General features: G+C 39.4%; 1 protein-coding gene across 1 annotated transcript in view; it reads right to left on the minus strand.

The window, feature by feature from the left end:
• The window catches only part of PIK3C2G (phosphatidylinositol-4-phosphate 3-kinase catalytic subunit type 2 gamma), a 188,945-nt gene that overhangs the window by 24,391 nt on the left and 148,694 nt on the right, over window positions 1-15,860 (minus strand). Inside the window, exons 29-30 of the mRNA XM_054386727.1 lie at window positions 12,027-12,135; window positions 3,695-3,770 (exon numbers count right to left, since the gene is read on the minus strand). Of these exons, the coding sequence (XP_054242702.1) occupies window positions 3,695-3,770; window positions 12,027-12,135 (185 nt within the window). The remainder of the gene's footprint in view (window positions 1-3,694; window positions 3,771-12,026; window positions 12,136-15,860) is intronic.

Below are 15,860 nucleotides of genomic sequence, written 5' to 3' on the forward strand. Positions count from 1 at the left end.
GTGGCAAAAGCTTTACATCGAGAACGAGCAACTGCAGCAGATCAAAACGCTACGTAACTTGAGCAAGATAGCTCACTGTCCTCAAGTACTGTTTAGGAGGCCTGTGATTCTGCATGGGGAAGTATACAATATGATAGTCTGTTGGGAAACCCTGGATCTCCTTTTAGAAGGACAAGGAGTCAGTTTCTCTGCTGCTCCAAAAGAACAGAAGCCTGCTGAAACACATGGAGCATTAATCAAACACGTCACAGGGTTGTGCACTGGTCTAACCCATGGCAAAGACTTCCTGATTTCATAACCTTGTCAACACAGCCTGAATTATCTGAATTATTAATATTTTCAGGAGATACAAACCCAAGAGCACAAAAATAAAGAATATTGGTATAAATATGTTTTTGATAGTTGTTCTTTCTTCTTTTCTTTAAAGGGCCTTCATAAAAGGCTGCCTGTAAAACAGTTCCTGATGACTTCTCTCAAGTAAGCTTGGTGTAATGAAATGCTGACAATATTCGGTATAATTCAGAATCCACACCACTGGGAGTACTGAATCACTATTCATGTCAAAGTAAATTTAGCACTGATTTTTAATCTCTTCATTGCTGGGAGCACAGTACAAATTCATAAATTTTAATTTTTATTTTACTTTAGTAAGTGTAATTACCTACAAAATTTATAAATTAAAGCAGTGTAAGAGAAAGATGCTCCCTTGATCAATATTCATAACCTGCTTCTATTGGGCTTTAAGTTTATATTATATTGATCCTAACTGAGAGACAGGTAATTTTCTTGTGTAAAGGCTGAGAGAGGAATCACCAGATTCATGGAAAATTATAGGCCATATTAAACATGAGTTATTCTTCAAGGTGGGCAAAAAAATGTAAAGCCAATATAAGCTCCTAAAGCAATGAAAGCTGGGAGGGGAAGGATGTATTCTTTTCATAGAATTGGTCTCCCTTGCCATCTTAGGGAATTCAATCACTGGGCTGGCTACAGCATTGGAAACATATGGAAGAAAAGAGGGTTATCAGGAGAAGCCAGCATGGATTTACTACAGGGAAATCATGTTTGACTAATCTGATAGCCTTCTATGATGGTGTCACTGAATGGGTAGATGCAGGAAGAGCAGTGGTTGTTGTCTACCTTTCTCTGATAGCTGAGCTAGCTCATTTAAAGCTAAGCTCACCTACTTCCACAGCTCAGTGGTGCCTTGCCCAGGCAACTCAGCCCATTATTCTTGTTTTCTGGTTTTACAATCTGAAGATTAGATTCTGTGAATTTGGTCTTGATTTAGACTTTGTATGCTACTGGCATTCTATCAATGAATGATAGCAATGAATTTTGTAAGACAGAGGGAGGTAAGATTTTGGGGGAGGGCTTTTTTGTTTGCTTGGTTTTGTTGTTTTGGTTTGGCTTTTTTATCTTTCTGTGTTAAAAAAAGGCTGCTCTGAGTCTGGAACTGAGCCCTCCAAACTTTGAAAGTTAGAGTTCCTGAGTAAGAAAAAAAATAATCCCTCTGTAACTATACTGCTTGGGGCCAGAGACACATTAATTACCCCTGGTCAGGTTGTGACCTTCACTTCCACTATCTGTATAGTGAGCATGTAGATTGATTTTCCTGTCAGACAGCTTTTATCAAACATCCACTAAACACTTTCTCACCTCTGTTTCTTTATTCTCCTCTCTGGTTCTGATGTCATTAATAACAAAAATAAAGGGTTTACTCTTCAGACTATTGGCTTGGGACAACACTGTAGGAATTGTGAGGCTGTAAGTTATTTCAGAGCTTTATTACAGACAGAGTTCATGTATTTGCATAAGACTTTTACACCCAGATTCTCTGTAATAATTAGGAAACTAAATACTAGTGGGATGTCAAAATGCACACTCTCACACGTCTACATCTTTGGTGAAAGAGTCTGCAGAGAGAGGCAGCCTACAGACCCAGACTACATGTCATATTTGCTCTCTGGTTAGGATTTTCTGTGACAAGACTTAGCCTTGTAGAATCCTAACACCTAGGACATCTTTGCATTACCTCCTTGCTCTTTTCTAAAAGTTATAACAACCATTAGTAATTTCCAATAGTCATAATGGATTTAATATGATAATGGCTTGTCCTAATCAAATAAACTCTACACAAGGGGAATCTTTCGAAGGCTGAGAAGTCAGAATGGGATTAATTTTGTTCTGATGGATTAGAAAAAAATGGTGCCAGCAAAAGAGAAAATGAAGCCATTGTCTGCAGGGAGATTAAATTAACTTAATGGACATGCAAACTAAATATGCAGAGATACTTGCACTCCTTTCTGAAACGCGGATAACTAGTGATCTTGGAAACTCTCCTACCACTTGGTGCACATAACAGCCAGCTGAATTGTTGTGGTGAGAGTGCAGCTGCAAGCTTCTGTATGAGCTTTTATTTTGCCTAAAAACTGACTATGAAAGATTATGTTCAATGCTGTGGAAGACAATGAACATTCACTGTTAACATTTTATGTTTTATACTTTGGGTCTTAGCGCTGTAATGCCAGAGATTAGATTGAGTTCGGTGTTGGACAGAAGAGGGAAAGAGGTTAAGTATTTAGATAGACTAAAGGAACAATGCAGAATCTCGTTTAGTAAGAAGTTAATTAACAAAAAAATGCATGCCATGGCATTAACATAATGTTCTGTTATTTACCTGCGCCACTCATTATGAGAATGATTTTAGAACTCGTCCATAACTGTCATAGAATCATAGAATGGTCTGGGTTGGAAGGGACCTCCAAAGGTCATCTAGTACAAACCCCTCTGCAGTAAGCAGGGGCATCCTCAACTAGATCAGGTTGCCCAGAGCCCCGTCAAGCCTCACTTGGAATATCTTCAGGGATGGGGCCCCAACCACCTGCCTGGGCAACCTATTCCAGTGTTAGACCACCCTCATGGTAAAGAACTTGCTCCTAATATCCAGCCTAAATCTGCTCTTCTATAGTTTGAAACCACTGCCCCTCATCCTGCAGGCTTTTGTAATCAGTCTCTCTCCATCCTTCTTGTCGGCCCCCTTCAGGTCCTGGAAGGCTGCTCTTAGGTCTCCCTGATGCCTCCTCTTCTCCAGGCTGAACACCTCCAGCTCCCTCAGCCTGTCTTCAAGGCAGAGCTGCTCTAACCCCCCGATCATTTTCGTGGCTCTCCTCTGGACCTGCTCTGTCAGGTTTCTTCCCTCATCCAAGCATATATTGGCAATTGTCATGACTCAGATCCTTTCTTCCAGATTCTTCTCTAAAGATTCTGTTTTGTAATACCAGAACCTCCCCCCCCCCCCAGTTAATGTAAATAAAATTTTAGGTCGCATATGGGTATGTTAATTTAAAAACAAATAAAGATAAGGCTGAGGAGAGTATGTCAAAGTGAAAACAAAACAAAACAAAACTACAAGTCACATTACTATCACATTTTCAGAGACCTTGAGAAATCAGGAATTATTTGTTGGCATCTTCCTAATAAAAACAAACAAACAAAATAAAACCAACAAATAAAACCCAAAAAACAACCAACCAAGTGAAAGCAAAACAAAACCTAACACCAACGAAGCAAAGAAACAAAAAATAAACCACAATAAACCCCCACCTAAACCTGTTATACTCATCTTTGCATTATTATATGTAATATTATTAAAGAAGTCTTAGAAAACTGGTAAGATTGGTAAGTCACATACCCAAGGCCACAGAAGATGACTCTTTTGCTGAGGTATTTTTGCACCAATTCAGGAAGAAGCTGAGTACAAGCTCATTCTGCAAGAAAAAGCAAAATATATATTTTTAAGGAATGTCATATCTTGTGCTCTGTTCCTTGAATGACTCCTCTCAGAGCAGGTTGCTGGTAGGTTTCTAAGGTATGTATTTGAGTTAGTGAAAAAGAGGAGCTTTCCCCCTCTGATCATGGGCAAGCACCCCAGGAAATTATTTTGACACAGGCACTGGGAAGAGAGTGGTGCTCAGGGATACATTGGTGCCTACACAGCCCCTTTCTATCCACACACTTCCAAAGAGCAATGTGCCACATGGGACATTCTTGCTTGATCTCCAGCATTTTTGAGATATCCATTAGCAGCTGCAACTGCTTTTATAGAGCAGCCCATCTGTGAAACAAAGGCAGGAGAGCATCTTGACTGTATATTGTGAAGTCAGCATGAAAACTTGCCTTTGGCTCAGGAACAACCCCAAGCATCTGACCTAACGTGTGTCTGCTTGAGGTTTAGATATGGTGCATACCTCCCTCACATGGTAGCTGAATGGACAGCCACACTTGAAAGCTCCATGCAGATCTAAGTCCTACCAGAAACCAGTGGGGAACGGAAGAGCTGATCGTATTTTGTTATCCTGTTTAAAAGACTAATCCACCTTACATACTGCACTATAACTTTCATTTTTATGTACTGACCTGTACTGCTCTAGTGAAGGTATATGACAGGTTGTTATGTTCAGCTGAAGAGAATTAAACCAATATACTAAATCCCCAGATTTCAATATTGTGCAAGGCAATAAAAAACTGAGAATCATGAAATGGACTCTTGTGATTCTGAATCAGAGGTGGACAGTAATTGCAGTTTATGAGCTTTCTTTTTTTCCTTTTTTTTTTTTTTTCCCCACAAAGCTGTATTTCAGAATGGCTGTTCTTTAAGATGGTTAGAATTGTCACATTCATACTGATGTTACTTGGACTGACACTCTAAATTAATGGGTAGAACAAGAGACTTTTAAAATTCTTGCATTAAAATGTCACCATTGTTGGTTTCTTCTTCTTCTTTTTTTTTTTTTTTCCTTTTTATTTCCAGGCCATGGAAAATAATGTGTCTTTTATCTGCAAGATGTACTTCATGTAGCTTTTGTCTTGTCTCAGTTTGACAAGATGTGGCATGATTTGTGCAAGGAAAAAAAGGAAAGGAAGAGTTTAGTGACAAACACAGCTATTGAGGATGAATATGCTGTTACAGCAGACAGAGGAGCAAGATGTGTGTGTGCAGCACAGAGATAAAGTTCATTCTGCAGTTTGGAGTTTTTCATCCCCCACTGATGTTTTCTTTAAAAAAATCAGGAAAAAAAGAATAATAAACCAACAGAATTGTTTTCTCTGAATTGAATGACAAATCCTTAAGCTCTTAGCTGTGAACCATCAGTAGATATGTCTGTTCTCATCATGACTAATTATTCTCTGATCTTGTGAAGATAGCTTACAGGGGAAAGCCTGTGCACCTGCTTCAGCTTCCAGCAGCTTTAAACAGCTAAGTTATTCCCTGTGGGACCTCCATTTGCTCTCTCAGCACAAATCCCAAGTGTAGCAAATCTCAAGGGTTGAATAAGTATATTTTTGGTAGCTCAGCCTTTATTTGACAGCATGAAAATAAGTAGAAGAACCTAAGCAGCCCTTTGAGTTCCAAGATCCTAGAGAAGCAGGTAGGAGGTGGAAAGAAGGATACACTGTCTGGCTTGAAAGAGAACTAAAAAATTCTGCTTGGTCTTCTGCTTCCTCTCTGCTTAGTCTTTCAGTAATATATGGGGATATATGGACTGAAGAGTTTGCAAACAGCACGTGCAAAGATTGCTTTAGGTGATAGCTTCAAATTCTCGTGTCTAAAGGACATGCCACTGAAAAAGAAATGACATCTGGTTTAAATACAAAAGTGTATTTCATGCAGATGTAAGCACCAGGCATGTATGTTGCTGGTGCCCCAGCACTGGTTTCAAAGCTTTACCTCTCTGTGTATTCACTGCAAGTACTGAAACGTGGGCAAGCAGCAAGGCTAATGTTGGCAAATGGAAGGCCAAAATATAACTGACCATGCAACACACTGACCATGCCATGTTGCAGGGGCACATGCACCAGTCTATTCAGGGCTTCAGAAGCAGTTGGGGAGATCTCCTATGTGTTTGTGGCAATAAGCCTTTTCATAAGACAGCAATTTCTCCCTGCTCTGTGTTAATCTGCCTGCTGGAGGAATCCACTGGTTAGATTTCTACCAGCAAAGGGTGTAAGTACATTCTGAAGTTCACTGTTTGTCAGGTGAACTGCAGGTGGTGCCTAAGTCAACAGAATTTCGATCATTTGGACCAGTCGATGGGACTGAAGCATATACTTAGAGCATGTATCTAATGACACTGCTAAATAGCAACAGGCATAGCAGAGCTCTGAACATGTGTTTGATTAAAAACAGTCTGTATTTAGGTGGATAGAGTCCACTTCTAAACTAGCAGTTCTTGCTATGAAGATGTGACTATAGGTGGGAATCTTGGAGACCATGTGACAGTCTTGGCAGACAGGCAGGCACTGAGGATGACCACAAGCACTCACCTACACTTTTTTTCCCCTGGAATTCCTGCCTGCAGTGAAAAGATAACCAGAAAATATAAATTCCCTATCATAGTTGCCATTTAAGTTTTTTTTAGGCAAGTTTTCTGTCATTTGTCTAACCCTTTTCACTTAACAAGACAATCACCTTTAACAGGCAATGCTGGTGGGTTTTGCAAGTCACTCAGTAACATTGGCCTATGGGGAAGCAGCCAGGTATGCATCAGTGATGCCAAGGTGCTTCAGTGATGGTCTGGCTAGAACTCACACATGACCTTTTTTCAGCCATTAAACTCAAAAGGGACAAATTCCACCTTTACTTACACTAGGATATAACTGAAATAAACCATACCAGTGGCACCAGGGGTGCTAGCATGCCCCTGCAGCACTGTAACATAGTAGAATTTGACTACTGCTCTCAATCAGAGACTAACTAGAAAAGCACTCTGCTGTTAGTGAAACACAGCCAGATTTCAAGCCAGATTTAATTTTGTTAGAAAGAAAAGCAGCCTCCCCTCTGCTTTCAGCTTTCTTTTCAGCTGTGTTAGGGTAGATTTGAGGTCACAGAACACCCATGCACCTGTTATACTTAACAGGATGGAGAATTATCAAGAAAGAAAGAAACCAGAAAAAGATGACCTTGTAGCTATTATGTCTTCAGGAAAGGGGAGCAGAAAAAAGACGACTTTGAACCTTCCCCATTTTGGCTCTGCTGGATGCCTTGCTGCAGGAGTACAGAAGTAGTGGGAGTTTAAGGGACCCACATACCTCGTGTGCACTTTGTACCTGCACTTTATGTACCTCCATATGGGCACTGTGGAAGCCATTTTTTCATCTCTGTCAGTCATCATCTGCAATCCCTAAATAGTAGCAGTGAACAAAATACAAATGAAATATGGGAAAGTCTTATCAAACTTGCTAACTTTCGGAGGGTAAAACGTTAGTCTCTCCAGAACAGCACTATGGCCCTGGGTTTCACTCTATGAAAATGAATGAATTTACAATAATTCCCACTTGCATGCTCTTTCAAGCTCTTTCACACAGCCTATAAGTCACCACAGCACTGTTTACAGAACCTATCCATAGCTGATACACCCACTGCTTGCTTACCTGCTTGCACTATGTTAATCTGTGGCCCTAAATTCCTTGTATCATAATGTCTATATTTGTACTCCCTCCTATGACCAATATTCAATTTATTTTTTCTTGATGCTTCACCTCTCACTGGTGGCATCACTTGGCTAGTTTGCCATTTGGTGAAGCAAAACTCCAGGATTCTAATCACTACTGTTGAGTATGTTGCCTTGCTGATGGGGAAGACCTAGGCAACGTATTGCAACTGTGTCCAGTTCTGGTGTCCTCAGCATGACAGAGACATGGAGCTGCTGGAGCACATCCAGAGAAGGGCCACAAAGATGAACAGAGGGCTGGAGAACCTCCCCTGTGTTGACAGGCTGCAAAAGTTGGAGCCTGGAGAAAAGATGGCTTCATGAAGTCCTCATAGCAGCCTTCCAGTACCTGGAAGGGGCCTATAAGAAAGCTGGGAGATGATTTTTTACAAGGGCTTGTAGTGACAGGACAAGAGGAAAATGGCTTTAAGCTTGAGGAGGGTAGATTTAGACTGGATGTTAGGAAGACATTCTTTACACGAGGGTGGTGAGACACTGGAACAGGTTGTCCAGGGAGGTCAAGAATGCCCTGGAGGTGTTCAAGGCCAGGCTGGATGAGGCCTTGAGCAACCTGGTCTAGTGGAAGGTGTCCCTGCCCATGGTAGGAGGGTTGGAACTAGATCATCTTCAACGTCCCTTTCAACCTAAACCATTCTGTGAATCCATGAATTCTATGAACTGGCACAGAACTAAATACTCTTATGGTTTGATCACATAGATGGCCACTGGCTGGGGAAGAGTAGAATGAAATTTAGTAAAGTGCTGAAGCTTGGTTTTGATCCTATCCTAGATGATTCCATATGACAACGAAGGTGCATCACCATTTGCATTTTAGTGATGGATGTAATGAATATAGGTTGTTGCTCACACTTACAGTCTGGGGGTGTAGTTATTAAGCAAGTGTTATCCTGGCTTTGGGAAAAGCACTGCTATTCTAGGCAGCACTTCAATGAAGGAGGCTTATGCTCAAAGTGAACCAGACTTAAAAAGTCCCTTGAACAGGGCACGAGCACATTTTGAGCACTGAAAGTCACCCAACAGCAAACATCTGCATCAGGTAGTGTTTCCGCATTTATTTGATCTAATACTAAAATTCAGAGATAGGGAAGGTGGCTTGAAGTTTCTATTAAGAAAGGTTTAAAGAAACATTTACCTCTATTTGAGTGCAAATATGAAGGCAGCTAACCTCTCCTTTGTTCAAACCATTTAGCAGAAAAGGTCAGTGACATTCTGAGCTACTCTTAATTATAATGGAATTTTCATAATCAGAACTTAGTCTGGACTGAAAACCATGCACTAAAGGCATGACTAAGAAAGGAATGTGGATATAATCCAATTCTTTCTTTCTTTCTTTCTTTCTAGGATTTTCAATTATTTAATTGGTAGAACCAATTGTAGTCAGTCCTGTGTGGACCAGACTAAATTTTCAGAGCTGAAAACGGTGTCTAGTCAATCAGGGTAATATGTTTACAGTGATAGCTAGGGTATTTTATAATGAAATAAAATCTCTTTACTCCATCTCAGAGAATAATCCATCTTCCTGATGGACAATAATCCATTTACTGTACAGCTTGCTGTACAGTACTTTGCTGTACCTTGCATACAGCTACAATACTATATGGGTGCAATTCAGTAGGAGGAAATGACTGTATCAAGAAAGTAAAGGAAACCCTGCACTACAGGCATGTGCTTTTACAAGTTTTCTTCACCAGTTTCTGAATTAATTATTTATTCCTACATAGTTTTACTATTTCATAGGAATGACAGCTTGGTAATGCTTGAGAACAGACAACTTGCTTAATGGTTTTTAGTTTGGCTCTGTAGCAATTTGAGAAAAAGGACAAATTTGACTGCAGAGTTGTCCAAGGCACACAGGGAGACAAAATAATTGTATTTATTTTTATCAAGAAAACCTCCTAGCTTGACTTTCTGCTTAGAGCAAAACTAAGATGACACCATGACACTTTTAAATGAGTCATACCAAAAAAAGAAAAGAACAAAACAAGCCTTTGGATGGGAATACAAAGAAAATTATCCACTAACTGGTGTCCTTGTTCTAAGTGGGTCAGAACGTGTCAGTATTTTCTACATTTCTCACATCTCCCAGCAGGAGAAGAAGAGTGAAGTAAAAATAATGATTCAATGTTTATAGAGTATCAATAACTTTAAAGGTTATCATCTAGAATAGGTTAGCTGCATGGTGGTGACTAAGATGATTTCCTGCATGCAATAGGACTTTACAGGAGGAAACAATCTGCTCATTACACTGTTTGTTATCATGCCCTCCAGGTCCAGCACACCAGTAGCTGTGCAGCCCTCTCAGTCACAGAATTGTTCTCATAACATCATTTAGGTTGGAAAAGACCTTTAAGATCATCAAGTCCAGCTGTTAGCACAGCCAAAACCACCACTAAACCATGTCCCCTAAGCACCACATCTACACATGAAGGTCTTTTCAACACCTCCAGGTATTGAATACCAGGAATGGCAACTCCACCATCCTGATGGTTTTTTTGTCCTCAGGATTCAGCACTATAGGGCTGTACCGGATCGGGGTGGGTTTCATAGTCCAGGATGTTTGATTAGCCCCACTGGGCTAGTTCACAGACATGTCATGACATGTCCCCAAGCAGATCTGTCCTCAGTTCCTTTTGAATGCCCTATTTGTGGTTGTGTCCCAGATTCCCAGCAGCAACATACTGGGAGAATTTAACTAGTACTATGGTCCCTGTGGGCTGCAGGACCATAGAAGTAGGAGGAAAGGTCATTGCAAGGTATCAGGCTCTGGCTGAGTACTAGCCTATCAAGAGAGAATGGAGCAGGAGGGAGAAAAGACCTTCTGTATGTGACCAGGAAATGTTTTTAGTGCTATCTCAGGGCTTTAAGCAGTCTAATTTTTCAACCATAGATCAGGCTTCTACACAGCAGTGCTTGGCCCAAATTGAAAATCCATGTACCTTACAGAAGCCCAGAGCAGAGCAGAAGATAGAGAGCTCTTCATTTCTAGGTCAGTGGCTTATATTAGTTTTTTCCTCAGCTGTGACCAAAAGGTATTAATGTAAAATAAACCCATGACCTTAACCTGAGTGACAGAAATTGTACAACAATTAACCCCAACTTGTGCAGTCTGACAAAGTCAGTCAGGGAAACCAAGCACCCAAGTCACTTGTCTATACCAAGTTAAATGTGACTCTTTGGGACAGATATTTTCTATACTGCTTGGAAATCTTCTCAATTTCAAGCCAGGGCACAGAATTTATATTCATAAGACAACTCCTGTTTGTTTTACATGACAATTTTCCCTCTAATCTCCATTACACTGTTACAGCTGGCAAAGCTGTATGTTTAGGCATCAAATATTTTTCTCCTCCTGAAAGATGCTTGAAATTTTGCAGAAAAAACCAGCCTGTCACACTCCCCTTTGGCATCTTAAACTATCTACAGTGTTAAACCAAGCCAGCCCCAGTTTGTGCTGTGGCCCTGAGGCCACAAGGTATGACCTGGCTCACCTGGCAGACACCCAAACTAATTTTGTGCCTGATGGCTACTTGCTGGAAGATTCTCAGAAAGCTCTGAGACTCTGGTGTCACTATCAATCATTGACTATGCAAATGATGAAGTGCACAACACTGTGTTGTGGAGGAACAGTGGGGGTCATGGAGGCTGAGAAGGAAAAGCCCCCCCAGATCAACCTGCTTTAGTTGTAGATGCCTCTGCTGAGGAGGGAGGTTGGACTAGCTGACCTTGAAAGGTCCTTTGCAACCCAAACTGGTCTTTGACTCTGTGACTCTGTGAAGTGATGCAGTGTAATGATTTAGCATCTTCCTGAGTGCATGAGGCCTGGTGATTGCTCTTGGCACTGGCTGCTAGGATGCTGAGGTGCATAAAGGCATTTCCTGGGCCATTTCATTTTTCCATTTTGAAACAGGGGAATATAAAATCTCAGAAAATGAATAAAATGAGAATACTGAATAATGATAAATAATGAATAAAATGAGAATAATGAATAAAAAATGAGAAAACACCAGTGTTAATGGACACAATGTCTCATTCTGATTATATTGAAACTTTCTGCTTTTTTTCTTATGTTGCAAAACAATTTCTTCTATGTGTTAACTAAATTTTGCAATGAAAAGTATTTCTGGGCTGAGAGGATGGAATTTTTCATATAAAAACTGTCAAAATCTGACTTTTCAATATTTTAAAACTTACTCCTTTTTTTTAGACATTACATTCCTCAGAACCTATTCTTTACTGTCAAAAATTCAGGGAATTTTGGATGGCAGCAAAGGAAGACTTTTTTTCTAAATGCCCTCCTAGATCTAATAAACCATTTTGCAGACTCTGTTGTCTTTATCTTAAGATCTAATGAGTGTCACAATGTCTCCATTACAAAATGGCTGCATTAGAAAACATCATTTATAGAATTTAATTATTTTTTTTTCAAATGAGGCCATGGAAAGGTTCTTGAATCTTTTAGTATAGGGCTACTGAAAGACATATGCAAATAAAATAAATACTAGAAGTGCTCACTTTAGCCAGTTTGCTGGATCCACTTAATAGCTGCTTCAGATAGAGATTCAAATCCTTCACTCTTTTATGTTCAAGGTTTGCATAAGGTAAATGCCATGAATGGGGAAACCTGTAAAAGAAGAATATTCATGAATATTATCTTGTACTGTATTTGCTGAAAGTATGTCCAGTTCTACTCAACAGAAGGAATTTAACACTTTCTAAGAGGTTTTGTGTGCAGAGGAAGGGATGGGCATAGTGTCCAGAGGATTATTTACCCTCTGACTCCAGTTCTTCTAATAATTTGCTGATACTATTTTTCATACTCCTTTTTCTGACCAAATATTTAACACACACCCCCCAAAAAGCCAAACCAAACCAAACAACACACAACAAAAAACCCAAACTCCACCTCCCCAAAAAAAACATCTATAAAAGGCACTTTGGTGTTAAGCTGAGGGAGAGTAGGTTTAGACTGGATCTCAGGAAGAAGTTCTTCATTACAAGGGTGGTGAGACTCTGGAATAGTTTGCCCAGGGTCCAGGGATCAAGTCCAGGTTGGATGAGGCGTTGAGCAGCTGAGTTGTGAGGCATGCCTGCCCATGGCAGGGAGGTCAGAGTAGATGATCTCTAAGGTCCCTTCCAACCTAAGCCATTCTATGATTTTTAGTATACTGTTCAAAATTTGCCCTTTATGATGCTAGGAAAACACTACCCTCCCCAGTTTTTTCCATTGCATACTGTAAATCAGATCTCTGATCTCATAAATCTGCCCCCACTCACACTGTACAAACCTTGATCATAGAATATTGACTCTCAAAGCCTTGCAGCAGTGATGTGGCATTTTATGACTACATCATTGCTTCCTGTTTTACCTCAGTTATTTAGAGTGTGTGTAAGTTTTCAGAGCAGGTCCCTGATCCCATACGTAATTTCAGATGCTAGGATAATAAAAGTGATATATGAAAACAAACAATCATCACAATCACAAAATCAATCCTAGCAAAAGCAATAACAATAACAGTAATATTCCTGCTGAATTTTTATTAAGATTAACTTCATTTCAATTTAGTAGATAAACCATATATGCATAGAATGGCTTTATGTCAATTTTCAAATGCTTTGGTGATTGAAAATGTCAAAACCTCACTTTTTTTTTTTTTTAAACTTGAATAATCTTTTCATTTTATAGATGACACACATTAGATTGGTCAAAAGGTCAGATTTTTAACAGTAGGTGCAATCAATTTTTATTAACCTTGCCCTGATAAGGACTATTTCTCTCTCAGATTGAAGGAGCATCAGAAAAGCTGTCAGTGCTAAATTGCTTGTAATGTGTTTTATGATCTGGATTGCTAATATTTGGATTCATAACTAATATTGTCTTCTATGTTCTTTAATCTGTATTATACAGAAAGGAGCAATTTGGATCTGTTTGCATTTCATGTTACACTACCACTGTAAATAGCTAACTGTGTCTTATTTACAAAACTCTGTTTTTTTCTGGTACAACCTTGTTTATCCACTAGATCTCAAGAGATGCCTGAAGGCTTCCAACAAATGTCTAAAGAGCCATCTAGCAGTGCAATTCACTGAAAAGAGACACTTGGTCAGGCTTTTGCAAGGCAGCTGTGCAGTACTGTGAGGAAGAACTCATCACTGGTATAACTTAGCCTGCAAATAAACCAGCAAGGGTAGGGGATGATAGCAGCATATTGTATGCATATATGACCTTTTGATTATTTTTGCCTAAATGGTATGACCCAGGATCATGACAGAGATGAGCTGCACAGATAAAAATACATCTCAGGTCATGTGGCACACACAGTCTGTGAATGTTCCAAATTCCTCTGGGGCACAAAAAGGACTTTCCAGAGACAGTAGGGAGGATTTGCTTGAAAGCAGCTTTAAATTAATTAGACTGAATTACAGAAAGAGGGGACTCTGACTGTAAAATGTAGGTTCTCAGAAAATGCATCCTAAGCACAGTGGCCAAATAGAGGACAGAGGAACTGCTGATTGATAGCACAGATAACTCTGCTGCAGTGAAAGATGGTATGAACCTTGTGGCAGCACCCATCACTTCTTTAAAATGTCTTCATGCCTTTGCTGAAGTGTGCCTATGGCTGAAACTGACTTTACACTTGTGAACACACCTGCGTGTGTCACTGACTTCCCAAACTGATTTTGAGCTCCTCATCTACCTTAAATAGATCAGAAAAATATAAAAGTGTGCCATGCACAGACACCCTGCAAATCCCATTTCCTACCTATTAGCTTGGAAAACATTCTGCATATAAATGATATGACTTAAATGCTTTGTTGGCTGAGAAGTCAGAATTAATATTCTATCTGAAACCAAATAAGAGAAAAGGTGCTACAGTGCAAGGGCTTGCTTGGGGCAGCTATTCTTTGACTGATAAATATGGGCTGAATATTCACAATAGCAAAATTTCAGATGCTGAGAACTCTGAGCTTTTGCCATTAGTTTCTTGTGATACAGCCAATAGTTAGCACTTATACAAAGCAGAGTAATATGGCATTAATTCCTTCTAATGAGACTTGAATATATAAAATTGGATGAATCAATGCAAAGCAGTAACCAAGTCCTTTCTGTTAGCATTTCCAATTATTCTAGCAATATCAGATGTTACTTCAAAATCATACATTCTCAAACTGATCTTGTGGGTACATTTTGGAACAAGGCTTTTTTTCTTTCTTTGAAGCATATGTCATCCGCCAGGATAGGAGCATTGTAACACACAGACTAATGGTCTGATATAGTATGGCAATTACAGTGATAACTTCCTATAAAGAAATAATTAGGTTTTTATTAATAGAATAAAATCTGGAATACATGAAAAGCTTTAAACTGATGAAGTTCTGCTAGAAATCCAAAACATTAACATTAAAGAACATGCATATAAAGAAACATCATAAAATGAATTACATTAACACAGTCTTGGGGAAAGATTATACAGTGACAGGTTACTGCTGTGACTGAATTATGACAATAAAGCTCTGGATTTGTTAGACAGTCTCAGTACATGTAGCTTAACCTTCCCTGAGTTCTGGAATTCTCTTTTGCAGTGAAAAATGTTGTGAGGGATTTTATTAAAGTTAGATTTATCTGAAAAAAAAAAAAAAAGGCTTACTATTATTTTTGATATTCACTACAAGGTTTCTGAGGTCTATGAATTTCTAAAGAGAAATATGTTTTCCTTCAATGGATTGTCACCACAGGGAAAAAAATCATAAATAGGTACTCGTTGAACATTTTATTTTGCAACCTAATAGCCTGCAAACATCTCCAAATCAAAGGCACAACTCAAGCACGTCCACTGCAACCAAGTCCATCTGATCCAATCAGAATGAGTGAAACTAAAGTTACTTAAAATCCTCTCAGGTAGGAGAAAGAGTCTCTAAAATTAACTAACTTAAAGCCATTTAACCTAATGCCTCTCACAAGCTTGGAGGGATATCAAATTTGGATCTGAAATTCATGGACCATATTAAACCAAACCCATGTTGTTTGTGGCTGTTTATTTCAGGTCAAATTTCAAACAACTGTTTGTCAATGACTGCTTAAGAAAGGACTGTTTTGTTCCCAATAGCATATAACTCCACTTGTATCACCAAAGCCATTGACAATAATTACATAAGGCAGAAACAAACCCTAGGGCTCACTGTCCTAGGGAATGGTGAAGAAATGATTCAGAATAGGAAAAGCAGCAATACACATGCACATGCATAGAAAGTACTATTCACAGAATCATAGAAGTCATGGGTTGGAAGGGATCTCTAGAGGTTATCGAGTCCAACACCCCTGCAGTATACAGAGACATCCCCAGCTAG

The sequence above is a fragment of the Indicator indicator genome, chromosome 14, assembly GCF_027791375.1.
Source record: "Indicator indicator isolate 239-I01 chromosome 14, UM_Iind_1.1, whole genome shotgun sequence".
Taxonomy (NCBI): domain Eukaryota; kingdom Metazoa; phylum Chordata; class Aves; order Piciformes; family Indicatoridae; genus Indicator; species Indicator indicator.